Below are 14,255 nucleotides of genomic sequence, written 5' to 3'. Positions count from 1 at the left end.
CCTGTCCCTCTGTTAGTGTTCATCACTTACTATAATAACACAGAGCTGAACAATTTAGCAAAAGTCTCTCTCTCTCTCTCTCTCTCTCTCTCTCTCTCTCTCTCTCTCTCGGGGGCGCGGTAGTACAGTGGTAGCGCGCTGAGCTTGTGATCGGGAGGTCGCAAGTTCGAGCCTCGCCCGGGCTACCGTTGCCGGGAGGGGTAGCTCCCTCCTGTAACCCCAGCGGGCTATATGGCCTTAGTTGCCGAGCTCGGGGAGTTTATTTCTCCATTTCTCTCTCTCTCTCTCTCTCTCTCTCTCTCTCTCTCATTAAAATAGTAGTTATATTTTTCCCAAAGTTCCTCATTAAGGATGCTCATAATTTTACCATAAAACACATTATGGATGCAGTACTAAAAGCTAGGGATTTTTTATGGCATTACATTAAAGGCTCTTGATGTGAGGCATGGAACTGCTTTAGGCTTTCTTTTATCTTGCCGTATACATTCAATGAACTTATTTTATCTTGCTTTATATTGACTTTCTAGAGTCACATTAGAAACGTTACTCTACATTTCAGTCGTGTCTAATATTGGATCGCTAAAATTTCACTGTGTAAAAAATTTAAACCGATTTTTTGTTTTTGTGATTTTTACGCTATATCTGATAAAAGTCAAAGTGTAGATTCCGAATATGCTGTCTGTTTGGGGGTAAATCTAGAGTTACAGGAATCATGCAACAACCTATTATGTATCGCACAAGGACAGGAACTGCAACCTGTTACCATTTCCAGAAAGCTGAGAATGTCAGAGAATTTATATATTTCCGGGTGTATATTATGAGTATAACTAGAAAATGAGCAAACAGGAACATCACAAGGAATGCAGGGCACATATTATCTGGAGATGCACTTTTGATCTTGACTTACTTCTGGAGCTGTGATGACAATTGCGCAACAATCACCAAACGTATGCGCACATCATAGCCTCGTTCCACCTGCCCTGATATCTGGTTTCCATCAACAGAATGTCCTGGTGGAACCGTTCACCATGCTCCTAGCTGACTGTACCCAAGCTGGTTTTGAAGAAATCAAGGTGGGAATGCAGATTGTGCAATTTGATTGAGATTCTCATCCAAGCCGGTGGAATGCAGTGATCAGGTCATCGACAAGCTGTGCGGAATCTGGTCTTATCTGATTGCCAAGAAAAGCTTCCAGAACCCCTCTGAAAGCATCCCGAGCGTGCTCTTCATCATTGTTCATTTTACCCTGGAGTTCACGACTTGCAAGCATTCTTCGAAGTTGCGGCCTGGTGAATATGCCAGCTGTCACCTTTGCCATGCTCAACTTGGGAATCATTGATTGGATATGCATAATGCATCGCCATCCTTATGATGGCTTTCACGAATTGTTTCTCAAGACCAATTTTATGTGTAGCGGCGGTAGCAATACCTTCTCTCTGGAGATCAGTGGAGCTCTCAGAACGTTGATCGAGCCTGACGTGAGACTTTTTCTGAAAGGCGAGTCTTTCCACAGGAAATGTTCTGTATCTCTCCGGCTGTCCCACAAGCATAAAAAACATGAGTACTTCGTATAACCACCTTGCATTCCAAGTAGGAACAAAATCATTTTGAAATCCCCACAAACCTCCAAATTGTGATCTGAGTACTTGATCTTTGTGAGACAAATCTTCACATTCTCACAGCCTTCTTTCACTTCCACAGAATGTGCAACTGGAATTGATGGGAGTTCGTTGCCATTATGCAAAAGTTCAGCTTTTAGGCTCTTCACGGAACTGTGAAGAGTCGCCATTCTGAGGCCTTGTAATCCATCCCATGGCTTGAAACTAACCCTTAATATCAAAACAATAACACAACAAGGTTTCTTCACAAAATTTGAAGAAGGATGCAAACTTGCCATGGCGATTCCTATAACTCAACCTGCAACTGGGATCCAACAAGTTCCATTCACTTAGACGTTAAGCCAGCAGCTCAGCATTGGACTTGGCGAGTCCTAAATCTCAGACCAAGTCATCCAGTTCTTGCTGACTGGGAAAGTGTGGAGTGTCTCCAGAACATTCTCCAACATACGATTCATCATCACTTTCCCATCCATCATCGACGATGTCCTCGTGGTCAAATCCCTGTCTGCAGGAGGGACAGGAAACGCCAGCTCATAGTTGTGAGGCACCAGAGAGACTGAAAAATGCAAATTTGGATATATAATTTTCTTTCTCCCCTTAATGTTCTTCACACCAATTATAACAACCATGCAAAAATAACAATTATCATGGTTATTCGAAGGCTCTCACCACACTCTCGGAACTGCGAAAGGCTCACTCCTCATAGTCAAGCTTCAAACGCAGAACGACAGCTACCACATGTGTAGTGTGGAGCCCAATCCTTATCTTGATCGCCCACTGCCACGCCAAAATAAGCTTTGTATGCACGAGCAAATTTGGTATTAAGGTGGATTTTTTGTTTGATCATCTTTGGTCTAATATATTCTCCATATACAGAACAACATGCATCGGCTGACAGCTTGCAAGAACGTCTACTGGTCATGCTCATCAATAGAAACACCTTTACGAACAGCTCAAAAACACGTCGACCAGCCAAACTAGCAACGTGAGACTAGCTCATCGAATGAACTGACTCGATCCGCGCTGCATGATGCAATAATGGTCATATCAGCGACAACTGCATGGATGCAGATGGTGTGTGTGTGTGTGTGTGTGTGTGTGTGTGTGTGTGTGTGTGTGTGTGTGTGTGTGTGTGTTGGTTGGTTGGTTTAGATTCGCCTCCTAAAAAGGGAGGACACGGGCAAAACAAAAGCCCGTCAGTGAAATTCTGTTAATAAAACAAGGATTATATACTAGCGTGGGGGTGGGTACATGGCCACAACCCCCAAAAGAGCAGACGTGGGTGTCCTTGCAATAAGCTCTGCTGCCAGTTGAAAGTCGTCAGCCCCAACATGAAGCTGCGTCCCAATATTACACCGAAGTCGAGATGTTGCAGGACAGTCCAGAACATAATGGAGCAGGGGCTGCTCACTGACCTCAAAGCAGTGAGGGCACGGCTCTGGGTTGCTGTTAGTCACCTGGCTGTAGCACGGGAACCCCAGGCGTAAGCGGCGAAGTGGAACCAGTAGGTGGTTAGGTGTGCCATGGGGAACAGACACAGGTGAGTACTCTGTAGCTCTGGCATACCACGTAGCAGAACGGGAGCCCTCCCACACCTGAAACTGATGATCCTCCTGCAAAAGTCGGCAGACGGCATCAGCCACGTGTCGCAAGAGAAGGGATAGACTAGGACGCAGCTGAAATGTGGTAACAGGTAACGTGCCAGCATGGCGAGCAGCAGCATCAGCACGCTCATTGCCTGCAATACCGACATGCCCAGGAAGCCAGTGAAGGTGAACCTCACCCCCCCGACCTGTGATGGAAATTGCAACAGCTATGATGGACGTAAGGAGATATTTATTGTCAGAGTAGCAGTGCTTTTGGAGGCCACGTATAGAGGAAAGCGAGTCCGTATGGATAATAATACGCCAATGGAGGTGTTGATCAGCATGGCGAAGGGCGCAGAGAATGGCAATGAGCTCAGTCTGGTAGGTTGAAACACCGGAGGTGACACACCAGGACTCAACCCCCTCATCGCAAACAAAACCAGCACCAGCAGACCCGTCATCACCAACAGACCCGTCAGTATAGTAGACTGCAGTATCTGGAGTGAAGAAAGCTGCCACACGACTGAGAGCATCCTGGCGAAGAACAGCAGGAAAAGAGGACCTGGGAACTGCTATATTAGGCTCGACATATTTGATCACAGGTGGGAGCCAAGGAGAAGCAGGGGCATATGCAGGATTGGGTAAGTCAGGACCACCACCAATGGCATCAGCGGCGTCAAGCTTGCGAACTATGTCCGCAGCAAGCAGAATCCAATCACGTCCAGGGTGCGGATTTGGGGGCCGAGAAAGGGTACGCTGGAGGAGTACAGACACCGGAAGGTGGGGCCGATGCCGACAGAGCTGAGAAACGACAGCTGTTGTTCGTGCCCAAATGCGGTGCTGCAGAGAGGGAAAACTGCTCTCAGCCCGATGGTTGACCAAGCGTGTCCAAGGAGGTGCACCGAGCAATATACACAGAGCAGTGTTCTGCAGGACTTCCAAAGAGAGACGGAGTGACTCAGACACTCCGATAAGACATAGAGCCCCGTAATCCACAATGGAACAGATAGCTTGTGAATAAAAAGTCCGTAGGACGCTGTACGAGGCACCCAGGTTGCGGTGAGAAAGGGCTTTTAGGGCAGTAATGCCGGTAGCTGCTCGCTCCCGTATATAGCGGATATGAGTGGCAAATGTCAGACGGCTGTCGAACCATACACCCAGGTACTGGTGACAGCGAATGACATCAAGGCTATTACCCCCAAGACGAAGGGGACGGTCAGGGTGGCGAAGACCAAAAGGCAGACATTTAGTTTTTTGGAAATTGATTTTAAGGCCAAGCTCACAGCATTTGGCATGTAGACGGGAAAGCGCAGTTGGTGCCTGAGTGTAGCAGTCCCGTCTACAGAAAACCAGTGCCAAGTCATCTGCATAGCAGAACAGAGTAACCCCTTGGCCATAGTCGACTGTAAGCAGGTCCTCAACTAAGACATTAAATAAAAGAGGACTCAGCACACTGCCCTGGGGTGTGCCATTGACATGCGAGTAGGAAGGGGATACTCTGCCCTGAAATCGAACACAAGCAGCACGGCCGTGGAAGAAGTCCCTCACCCAGGAGAGGAGGCGACCACCCAAGCCCTTCGCTGCGAGCGCCACAAGTACTGCGTCTGGGTTGGCAAGTTCGAATGCCTTCTCAAGATCGAGGAAGACAGCCATGCCACGACCACTCCTCAGCTCACAAAGAAAGGAGGCTAGGCAATGTTGAGCGCTCCTGCCAGGGAGGTAAGCAAATAGCCGGGGATGGAGCGGCCCCAACCTCCAGACAAGTCGAGAGAGGACAAGCCTCTCAGCGGTCTTGGCAATGCAACTGAGGAGGGAGATCGGCCTCATGGTAGTCGGGTCTCGTGGTTTGGGGATGGGGTGAATAATGGCTGTCTTCCACAATCCAGGGAGACGCTTTTCAAGCCATGAGCGATTGAACAGGTCCAGGACACGCGCCTTCCCTCCCTGGCTTGTGCGAGCCAGGAGGGAGTATACAAGGCCATCAGGGCCCGGAGCCATATCCTTTCTGCTGCACAACACTCGCTCTAGCTCTTCCACAGTAAAGGGGTGGTCTGCAGCATCAGGACGAGAGCAAGCAGCATTGACAGCGTCCCTGCGGGGTCCTGCAAGGCGAGCTTGTAGGTCACTGACAGACTGTGGGAGGTTCGTTGTGGCAGTACGAGCAGCGAAATGGGCAGCAAGGCAATCTGCCTCACCTGCAGGGTCAGGATGTGATGGTGGCCTAGCTGGTCGGGGAGAAGAGACCGACTTGATTCTCGCCCACATCTCCCCAAGTGTGGAACGTGAATCAAGCGACCTACACCACCTCATCCAAGCCTCGTCCCGGATGCGGCGCTTTTCCTGCGAAACATGTCGTACCACTGCAGCCAGATATCTCCTAGTTGGAGAGGAAGGTCGCCGACGGTAGGCCTTACGAGCGGAGTTTAGCCGATGGTTCAGCTCCTGAACCCGCTCGTCATAAAACCAGTAGTCCTTAAGAAAGACCGTGGGGCACTTGGTGAGGGGAATACAGGCAGCAGCAGCATGACGTAAGGCACAGGCAACCTGCTCCGCGTGGTCCTCTAGGGAATGCGGGGGAACAGCCTTGTCCAAGGCGATGTCAACTGTCTGTGCATACTCAGGCCAATGTGCACGTCGTAAGTCCCAGCGAAGCGGAGGTGATGGTGGGGGAGGAAGAGGAGCCGCAGGCAATTCCATCACCACAGCGAAATGATCACTGGTGAGGATTGGGTGCAAGGACCACGTAGACACATCGGCAAGAGGTGCAGAGACTAGGGAGAGGTCAAGCCTCCCACCACGGACATGGGTAGACTTGGACAAGTCATTGAGTAAGGAGACCCCCGCAGTTTCCTCAAGGGCAATGGCAACATGTCGCCCAGCCTCATTCGCCGGGTGGGGTGAGTATAGGACAGGATGGTGGGCATTGAAGTCCCCCCAATGAGGGTGGACTCAGCTGCAGCCTGATGGAGGAGCTCGCCAATGTCTAGAGTCCCAGCATGGCTCTTATAAATGTTATAGACGGTTAAGGAGGTCGTGGCGAGCTGCAAGATGACTCCTTGAACCTCAACACCCTCACCGCAGTGAATAGGAGGGCTACATTCTTTGCAAGGGATGTGATCCCGAACCAGGATGGCACACCCCTGCGCATTACCAGGGACCCTAGGGAGGAAGAAGCCATTGTATCCTCGGAGCCGAAAAGGGGAGCCGTGGGGTAGGAGTGTCTCTTGCAGAAGGAAGACATGAATATTCTCCCGGAAAGCCACCTCCTGGAGGTGAGGGAGCTTACTCCAAGCTCCTATGCAGTTCCACTGCAGGACTCGGAGGCAATCAGCGTTGTCTGGGACCGTGGAGGGTAAGCAGTCTCTCGCAGAAGTCCGAGAGTTTCTCCCTCTGCCTCCACTGCTGCTGAGGCTGGAACAGGCCCTGATGGATTGATGGGCAGGTTGCCGGGCAGGTGATCTGCCTCTACCACTGCTGAGGCTGGAGTCGGTGCCAGAGAGTTGGAGGCTGGGCCGCGAGGTCGGCATTCTGCCCCTACCCTTGCTGAGGTTTGTGGTGGCCCTGGTGAGGTGGTAATTGGGCTGCGAGAGCGGCATCTGGCCTTGGGCACTGCTGAGGCTGCAGTTGGTCCTGGCGAGCGGGTGGATGGGCCGCGATGTCGACGACGGCGTGTAGGGACATGAGGTGGCTGGGGTGTTGCCGACAGGTCGGGAGACGACATCTGACGTGTAGGTGGAGAGGGACGAAGCTGACGCTTTGCCTCCACCACATCCTCGACGATTTTGTCGATAGTAGCCACGAGGGGAGCAGTATCGACTTTCTTGCCAAGCATCGATTCCAGTAACTGAGCAAAGCTTAGAGCAATCTCTTTCCCAATTAATTGCAGGTCCTGTATGGTGAAGAGAATCTGGGGAGAGCTCGGAGCATGAGGTGGTACGGGGAGAGATGCATCGAACGGTGGTGGGAGTGTGGTAGGAGGCGGGTGGTGAACCTCCACTGCCACAGTCTGACGAGGGGGAGCAGACTGCAGAGGGGGAAAGGCGCTGGCATCGAGAGGAGGAGGAGGAGAAGGCACAGCTATTATTTGACGCTGTTGGCCCCAGACAAAGGTCCCTGGAGGTGCAGGCGTGGAGCTGGTGGCTTGCTGCTGCTGAACCCAGGCTACCTGGCGTTCCCGGCCCTGCAAGACATGTGCAGCTCTGATGGGGCAGTTGGGGTGCCACGCATGGTGTGGGCCAGAGCAGTTGGGGCAGCGGGAGGTGATTGCCTCCTTGGCCTTGAATCTTGCCAGGCAGCGCTCCGTATCGTGTGGGCCACTGCAGATCCCGCAAACGACAGGCCTTTTGCACGTGGCTCTGTGGTGTCCATACCTCTGACACCGATAGCAACGGAGAGGCTCCGGGGTATATGGGCGCAGATAGTAAGTCCCCCAGTTCCCAAGATCGAGAGAGGGTAGTAGAGGACCTCGTAAAGTGATGAGGACCTGGCGAGTCTCCTCCCTGGTACGCTGCCTCTGACAACCCGTGGCTTCTTCCACCTGTGGGTGACGCAAAAGGAGATCGACCGGCATTCTCATGGGATACCCCATGACAATAGCCTTGGTCGATCTCAGCCCTGGAGTGAGCTCCATGAGCTTGATGGGGTTGGCCACGTCCTGGGCTGCTGCCTCGAGAAGGTTGTAAGAGACCTCGTCTTTCGGGACTAGGACGGAGCTCCCGTCTTTGCCGATAATGTTGGTGGTCCTCAGTTCCGGCAGGCGGTGTTCCAAAGCTGCGACTGCATCGTAGCTTGTTTCGTGCCCGTCCTGGCGAGTAACACGAAAGGCCGGGAATGATGAGCGAGGTTGAGGGGGCACCGCCACCATTACTGAAGGTCGAGCGGTAAGAGCAGGCTTGCGAGGAGCCCCAGAGCGTGGTGCCGGAGTGGCGTAGTTTCCCTGCTCTCGCCGTCTAGATCTTTTACTACTGACCAGCGAGAAACCGTCGTCATCAGTACGGGCAGGATCAGCATCAGAAGGAGCAAATGAGGCAGCAGGAAGGGCAGCATCCACGGTCATCTGCTCATGGTGGCGAGCTGATTTAGCTGGTCGAGTTGTAGAAGGGGAAACACAGGTGGCAGGACGAGGCAATGGGCCCGAGGCAGGAGCCAAGGCAGTAGCTAGGGAGGGACAGGGATCTATGGGAGCAGAGGACTGTGAGCTGGACGTGGAGGAGCGTCTCTCCCTCTTACTCCCCTTAGCACTGGAAGGCCTAGATAAACCTGAGCGCTGGGGCTGAGGTCGTGGGATGCGTGAGGGACCCGAAGATCGGGTACTAAGAGGTGCCTCCATAGCACTGAGGCAAGCAAACTCCCCAAGAAACAGACTACACACACACTAACACACACACACACACACAGCACACACACAATCACTCAAAAAAAAAAAAAAAAAAAAAACGGCCAAGTCCCTACAGTGACGGGCAACCTATGCTCCCCGCCCTCTAAAGGGCGACGTAGGAGGCCCCGCCACTGCCCCTTTCGGGTCTTCCCTATTCTATCAGAGCCGCTCTCTGCGCTTCCTATAACCAGCCCCTAATGGGCCCCCCTCATGGAAGTGCCCTAACGGCACCCCTTCAGGGTTCGGCTTCGTACCACGCAGAGAGACACTAACGGCGGCCGGAAAAAAAAAAAAAAAAAAAAAGCACACACACACACACACACACACACACACACACTCAGTCACACCCAGGCAATCTGAGACAGAGTCCCAGAAAAACCTGGAAAAACGTTCAAAAATCTTCCTCAGTACCAGAGACTAAGTCCCCAAACTGGCAAAAGTGAGTAAACTGGACGAAATTCTTCAAGAGTAAATCGAACAGAGTCGAAATCTCGAGACAGAACGGCCAGACCTCCACACCCGACAACGTCTGAGCTAGGAGTGTGTGTGTGTGTGTGTTTGACATGATAAGCGATACGTCAGCCATTACATCAGCACACGGCAACAAGACTGGAAATAAACAATTGCCAAATTTTGACAAAAAAAAAAAAACTAGAAATAGACAAACAAACCATACACCATTGGAATCAGCGTGGAAAACTGAGTCTAACAAGACCAAAAAAATTGAATAAACAAATTTATAGTTACACAGTGTTATTGTAGCTATGTATAAAAAATAACAAAAGGCCCTCAATGTGATTCTATCACGTACGTCTTAATGAAGCTTCTGTACTGGTAATCATCCACAATGCATTGTTAACTTCAAGTCACGGACGGAAATGCCTGGTGGAGAGGATTGCTGACTTTGTTGATCTGTGGGTTCCTGTTTTGGAGTTTGCAACTGTATGTAATATGGGTAGGATTATTTGACTGATTGTGGTTGTAGCTGTCAGTCTGCATATCACGACTGCTTGAGATAATATTGCTTTGAAGTAGGAGGATAAGATTAATATCTATCCAATGCACGACAGTAATGAACCAGGCAGTCAATTTTTGCTGTCCCAGTTTTCAACTAGAACATGATCTGCAGCAGTCGATGTAACATCCGGGTCCCTAATTATGTTGCTGGGTGAACAGGAGTAAAGAGGGAAACAACATGTCCCTATCAGTATGACCAATTCGAGAACCAAACCGGGCTTTTGCTGTTGCGAGATGGGTGTGTTAACCAATGCACCACCAGCTCCCTCCATTTTTTGTGTAATTAGCTCGCATACAGGTAGGGCCATATATACGAGTATCATTCCCTCTACACTTCGCCAGGCGATTTGTCGCGAGCTCATTCAGTATTACCAATATCTACCCAGCATCATTCATTCATTTCCTGCTCACAATAGCAACACATAAGATATGGTCCCGCGAATTTCTATAGGAGCGTTTTTCTCCGAACACCACAAAACTGAAATGAATTTTATTTATATACACAATTCAGTTCAAAACTCCTTCTCTGTATAGCCCAATGCACGGCACTCCAACGCCTGCTGTCCATGGTGCAAACTTCCCCGTAGCTAGTACAACAAAGAATAAGTGAGATGGAGCCAGAACAACAGAGAAAAATGGTGTGTGTCTCCCTGCACCAAGCAAATTCGGTAAACAGAGCGAGGATGGTCATGAGGCGGAAATTAGCATGCAGATAGAAAGCAAGTTTTTCATAGGCTTGAGGGAGCTGCGACAAACGTGTTGTGGTTCTATGACTCGGGCTCAACTTCGCCACCATAGTTGTCGTTGGTTTGTTATATTAATACGGTTTATCAACCTTTTTCTGAAAACCTGTGTGTGTGTGTGTGTGTGTGTGTGTGTGTGTGTGTGTGTGTGTGTGTGTGTGTGTGTGTGTGTGTGTGTGTGTGTGTGTGTGTGTGTGTGTGTGTGTGTGTGTGTGTGTGTGTGTGTGTGTGTGTGTGTGTGTGTGTGTGTGTGTGTGTGTGTGTGTGTGTGTGTGTGTGTGTGTGTGTGTGTGTGTGTGTGTGTGTGTGTGTGTGTGTGTGTGTGTGTGTGTGTGTGTGTGTGTGTGTGTGTGTGTGTGTGTGTGTGTGTGTGTGTGTGTGTGTGTGTGTGTGTGTGTGTGTGTGTGTGTGTGTGTGTGTGTGTGTGTGTGTGTGTGTGTGTGTGTGTGTGTGTGTGTGTGTGTGTGTGTGTGTGTGTGTGTGTGTGTGTGTGTGTGTGTGTGTGTGTGTGTGTGTGAGTGTGTGTGTGTGTGTGTGTGTGTGTGTGTGTGTGTGTGTGTGTGTGTGTGTGTGTGTGTGTGTGTGTGTGTGTGTGTGTGTGTGTGTGTGTGTGTGTGTGTGTGTGTGTGTGGTGCAGGCTTCGTTTTTATCATATCTCTGAGCCAGATTTAATTAACAATGCATAATTTTCCATTCTAGCTGTGTTACCACGCTAAGGTCCTGAAGATGAAGTTTCTTACGACCCTTCACGTTTACAGTGGAATTTCTTTTATAAGTTGATTTTATGTTTTGCGGCCACACTGTTAGACCTATCACCGGTTGGTATTAGAGTGCATTTTATTCTTTTAACATATAAAGGACCAAATTGTACTTATTTTTGTCACTTTTTCCTTATCTACCTCCCTACCTACTTGCCTTCCTTCCTACCGGCCTACCTTCTTTTCTCCCTAGTTACCTACCTTCACACCTACCAACCTCCCTGCCTACTTCTTTATCTCGCCCCCCCCCCACCAACTTTTCTGCCTTCCGTCCTTCCTGCATACCTACCTACTTACCTACCTGCCTACCCTTCCAACGCCCTGCCAAATTCCCAACTTACTCCATACCAGCCTATCTAATTAACTACCTTCCTATCTACCTACCTAGCTATTCACCTCTGTCTACCTTCCTGCATACCTCCCTACCTACCTCCCAACCGACATCTTTTCCATCCTTAATGACCTAGAACAGCTTGCACAGCGCCCTACCCATATCCCTGACCACTTTGGAAAGAGTTCCAACATACCTGACCTTTTCCTTAAAACTAATCCTTATACTGTAATTATACTGTTAATCTTTTAACTCCGTTGGGCTCCTCCAGTCACAACCTTAGCACTTTAACCTGTCCTGTCGCTTCAGTAAAGGCCTGTGGGCCCGCATATGAAGCGGTGGCTTTGGCACTTTGGAACTGCTGATTGGATCTTAGGCAGTACGTCCTTGATTTTCCCTGAAATGATTATTGTTTGCAAGGCCGAGGGCCACCAGAGTGTGTCTCGCGCATTACAGAGACGATTCTCTCGGTTATGAAGGAACACATTCCTTTCTCTTATCTTGTGACCAATGGGAAAATATACCTTTTATCACGCGTGTTGTCCACAACAAGGAGAAGGCCTTCAAATGTTACAGGAGCCAACCCACCCCTTAATTTTACCTCGTTTAAGTTTCTACCCGGAACTGTGTAACGTTTGTCACTTGCTCTGCTAGAAATATTTTCATTCGTACCAAATGGTTTGAACTGTCTAACTCAGATTCTTCTCACTTCTTTTGGCACCGTGCCAAAAACCTTTCTAATGACTTTACTTCATCAACCTTCCCTCCTCTTTTCCATTCTGTTGACTCTGTAGCCGTTTCTTATTCTGATAAAGCAGAACTCTGCAAGCAGACTTTCTCCACCAATTCCACCTTACACGATTCTGGTGCTGCTCCTCGATCACTTCCCTCCTATGCTCATGATTGATAGTAAAATTACTTCAACTGATGTGTTTTCTGCCATCGTTAGCGTCAGTACTAACAAGGCATTTGGGTCTGATGGGGTCCCTCCTGTTGTCCTCAAGAAATGCACTTCTGTGCTTACACCCTGCCTACGTAAACTCTTTTGCCTTTGTCTCTTAATTTGTGCATTTCCTTCTTGCTGGAAGTTTGCTCTCATTAAGCCTGTCCCAAAGATGGGTGACTATTTCCAGCCCTCTAACTATCCCCAATCACTTTAGCATCCTGTATTTCTAAAGTTTTTGAATCCACTGTATTCTTAAAACAACAACAAAAATAAAGCACCTTTCCAACCATAACCTTCTTTCTGATCATCAATATGGGTTCTGCCAGGGACGGTCCATTGGCGATCTTCTCACCTGTCTTTCAGACTCCAGGCCATCCTCCTTTCGGGACTTAGGTGAAAGCTTTGCCATTCACTTGACGTCTCAAAGACCTTCGATCGAGTCTGGTATAAATCTTTCATTTCCAAACTGTGTTCTTACGGTTTCTGTCCTCCTATCTGTGCCTTTATCTTTAGCTTCCTTTATGATCGCTCTATAGCTTCTGTTGTAGACAGTCATATTTCTTCTCCATGAGCTATCAATAGTGGTGTTCCTCAGGACTATGCCCTATCACCATCTCTTTTCCATCTTTTCATCAATGACCTTCTAAACTGTACATCTAACCCTATTCACTCAAACTCTGATGACGCCACCCTTCACCTTTCCATCTGCTTTCCGCAGTGTCCAACTCAGTAGTCACTTCAACAAACAAGAGATGAGGCTGTGACGCACTTAATGGCTGACTTGGCACATATGTCTGACTGTGGTAAAAATAACCTTGTTGTTTTTAACGCATCAAAAACTCAGTTCTTACATCTATTGACTCGTCACATCTACCACGGGAATATCCTCTGATTTTTAACAATACCCAACTGAATCCTGTATCATCTTTGAACATACTTAGGGTTATATTCTCTCTGGGTCTATCTTGGAAAGATCATATTACTTATCTTGTAAAATGTGCTTCCAAGTGACTAGGTATGCCAAGTTGACTCCGTGGCTTCTGTACACATCCACAGTTGTTGACTGTATACACTCGTTTTATTCGCCCCCATGTAGAGTACAACTTTTGTGTCTGGGGAGGCTCCCCACATACAGCTCTTCTCAACAAGTTGTAGTCAAAGGCTTTTCGTCTCTATCACTTCTCTTACTGGCTCTCTTCAACCTCTATCTTTTTGCCGCAATGTTGCATTTTAATGTCTTTTTTATCCCTACTACAATGGTCACTGCTCCTGTGAACTATCTGCTTGCATCCCTCCACTACTAGAGAGGGTGCATAGTATCTACCTAGCAGCAAACTCTCATCCCTATTTTGTCCAAGACTCTAACTTAAATGATCGTTACTCCCAGCCCTTTATGTGTACAATAAGTCAATTTTGGAACTGTCTTCTGTTTGGATTTCCTGTTGCCTATGACCTTCAGTCTTTTAAACGCAGTGTGTCCAGGCATCTGGAAATGATCATATCTTGAATTTGGCTTTCTGTTATGTTGTTTTTATTTTTTCTTAAAGGGAACAATTTTCGAGTTTGTACCCTTTGGTTTGTTCTCCCTTGCATAAACTACCTCACTCCTAGCCTTTACCAACTAATGTGGTCGCGACTTAGGCGTGTAATTAACTCTTTAGTGCCCTCATCATATTAAACACTGTGATGAGGACATAAATTTCTGCATTTTGAACGCCCTTTCAGTGATACTAACGATTTGCCTATATGCCTTTTTTTTTTCTCTTTAATTCGTGATTGCTTCGAGTGTAACGGTCACCTAGACAAGGGCACATTATCAGATTGAGAGAATTCATTTGACACGTCAGTAATCAAAATCGGTTCATAATTGCGCCTGTA

The 14,255-nt window shown here is 48.6% G+C and overlaps 1 protein-coding gene across 1 annotated transcript; it reads right to left on the bottom strand.

The window, feature by feature from the left end:
• Window positions 1-2,851: 2,851 nt before the first annotated feature.
• LOC145409353 (uncharacterized) lies at window positions 2,852-5,902 on the bottom strand. The gene has a single exon (XM_080279822.1). It carries the CDS (start codon window positions 5,900-5,902, stop codon window positions 2,852-2,854), a length of 3,051 nt encoding a protein of 1,016 aa, XP_080135948.1.
• Window positions 5,903-14,255: the final 8,353 nt, after the last annotated feature.

This window comes from Coenobita brevimanus, chromosome 80, assembly GCF_032717465.1.
Source record: "Coenobita brevimanus isolate Jiangsu-jjx chromosome 80, ASM3271746v2, whole genome shotgun sequence".
Lineage (NCBI taxonomy): Eukaryota > Metazoa > Arthropoda > Malacostraca > Decapoda > Coenobitidae > Coenobita > Coenobita brevimanus.
This window is presented reverse-complemented; position numbering and strand designations above follow the sequence as displayed.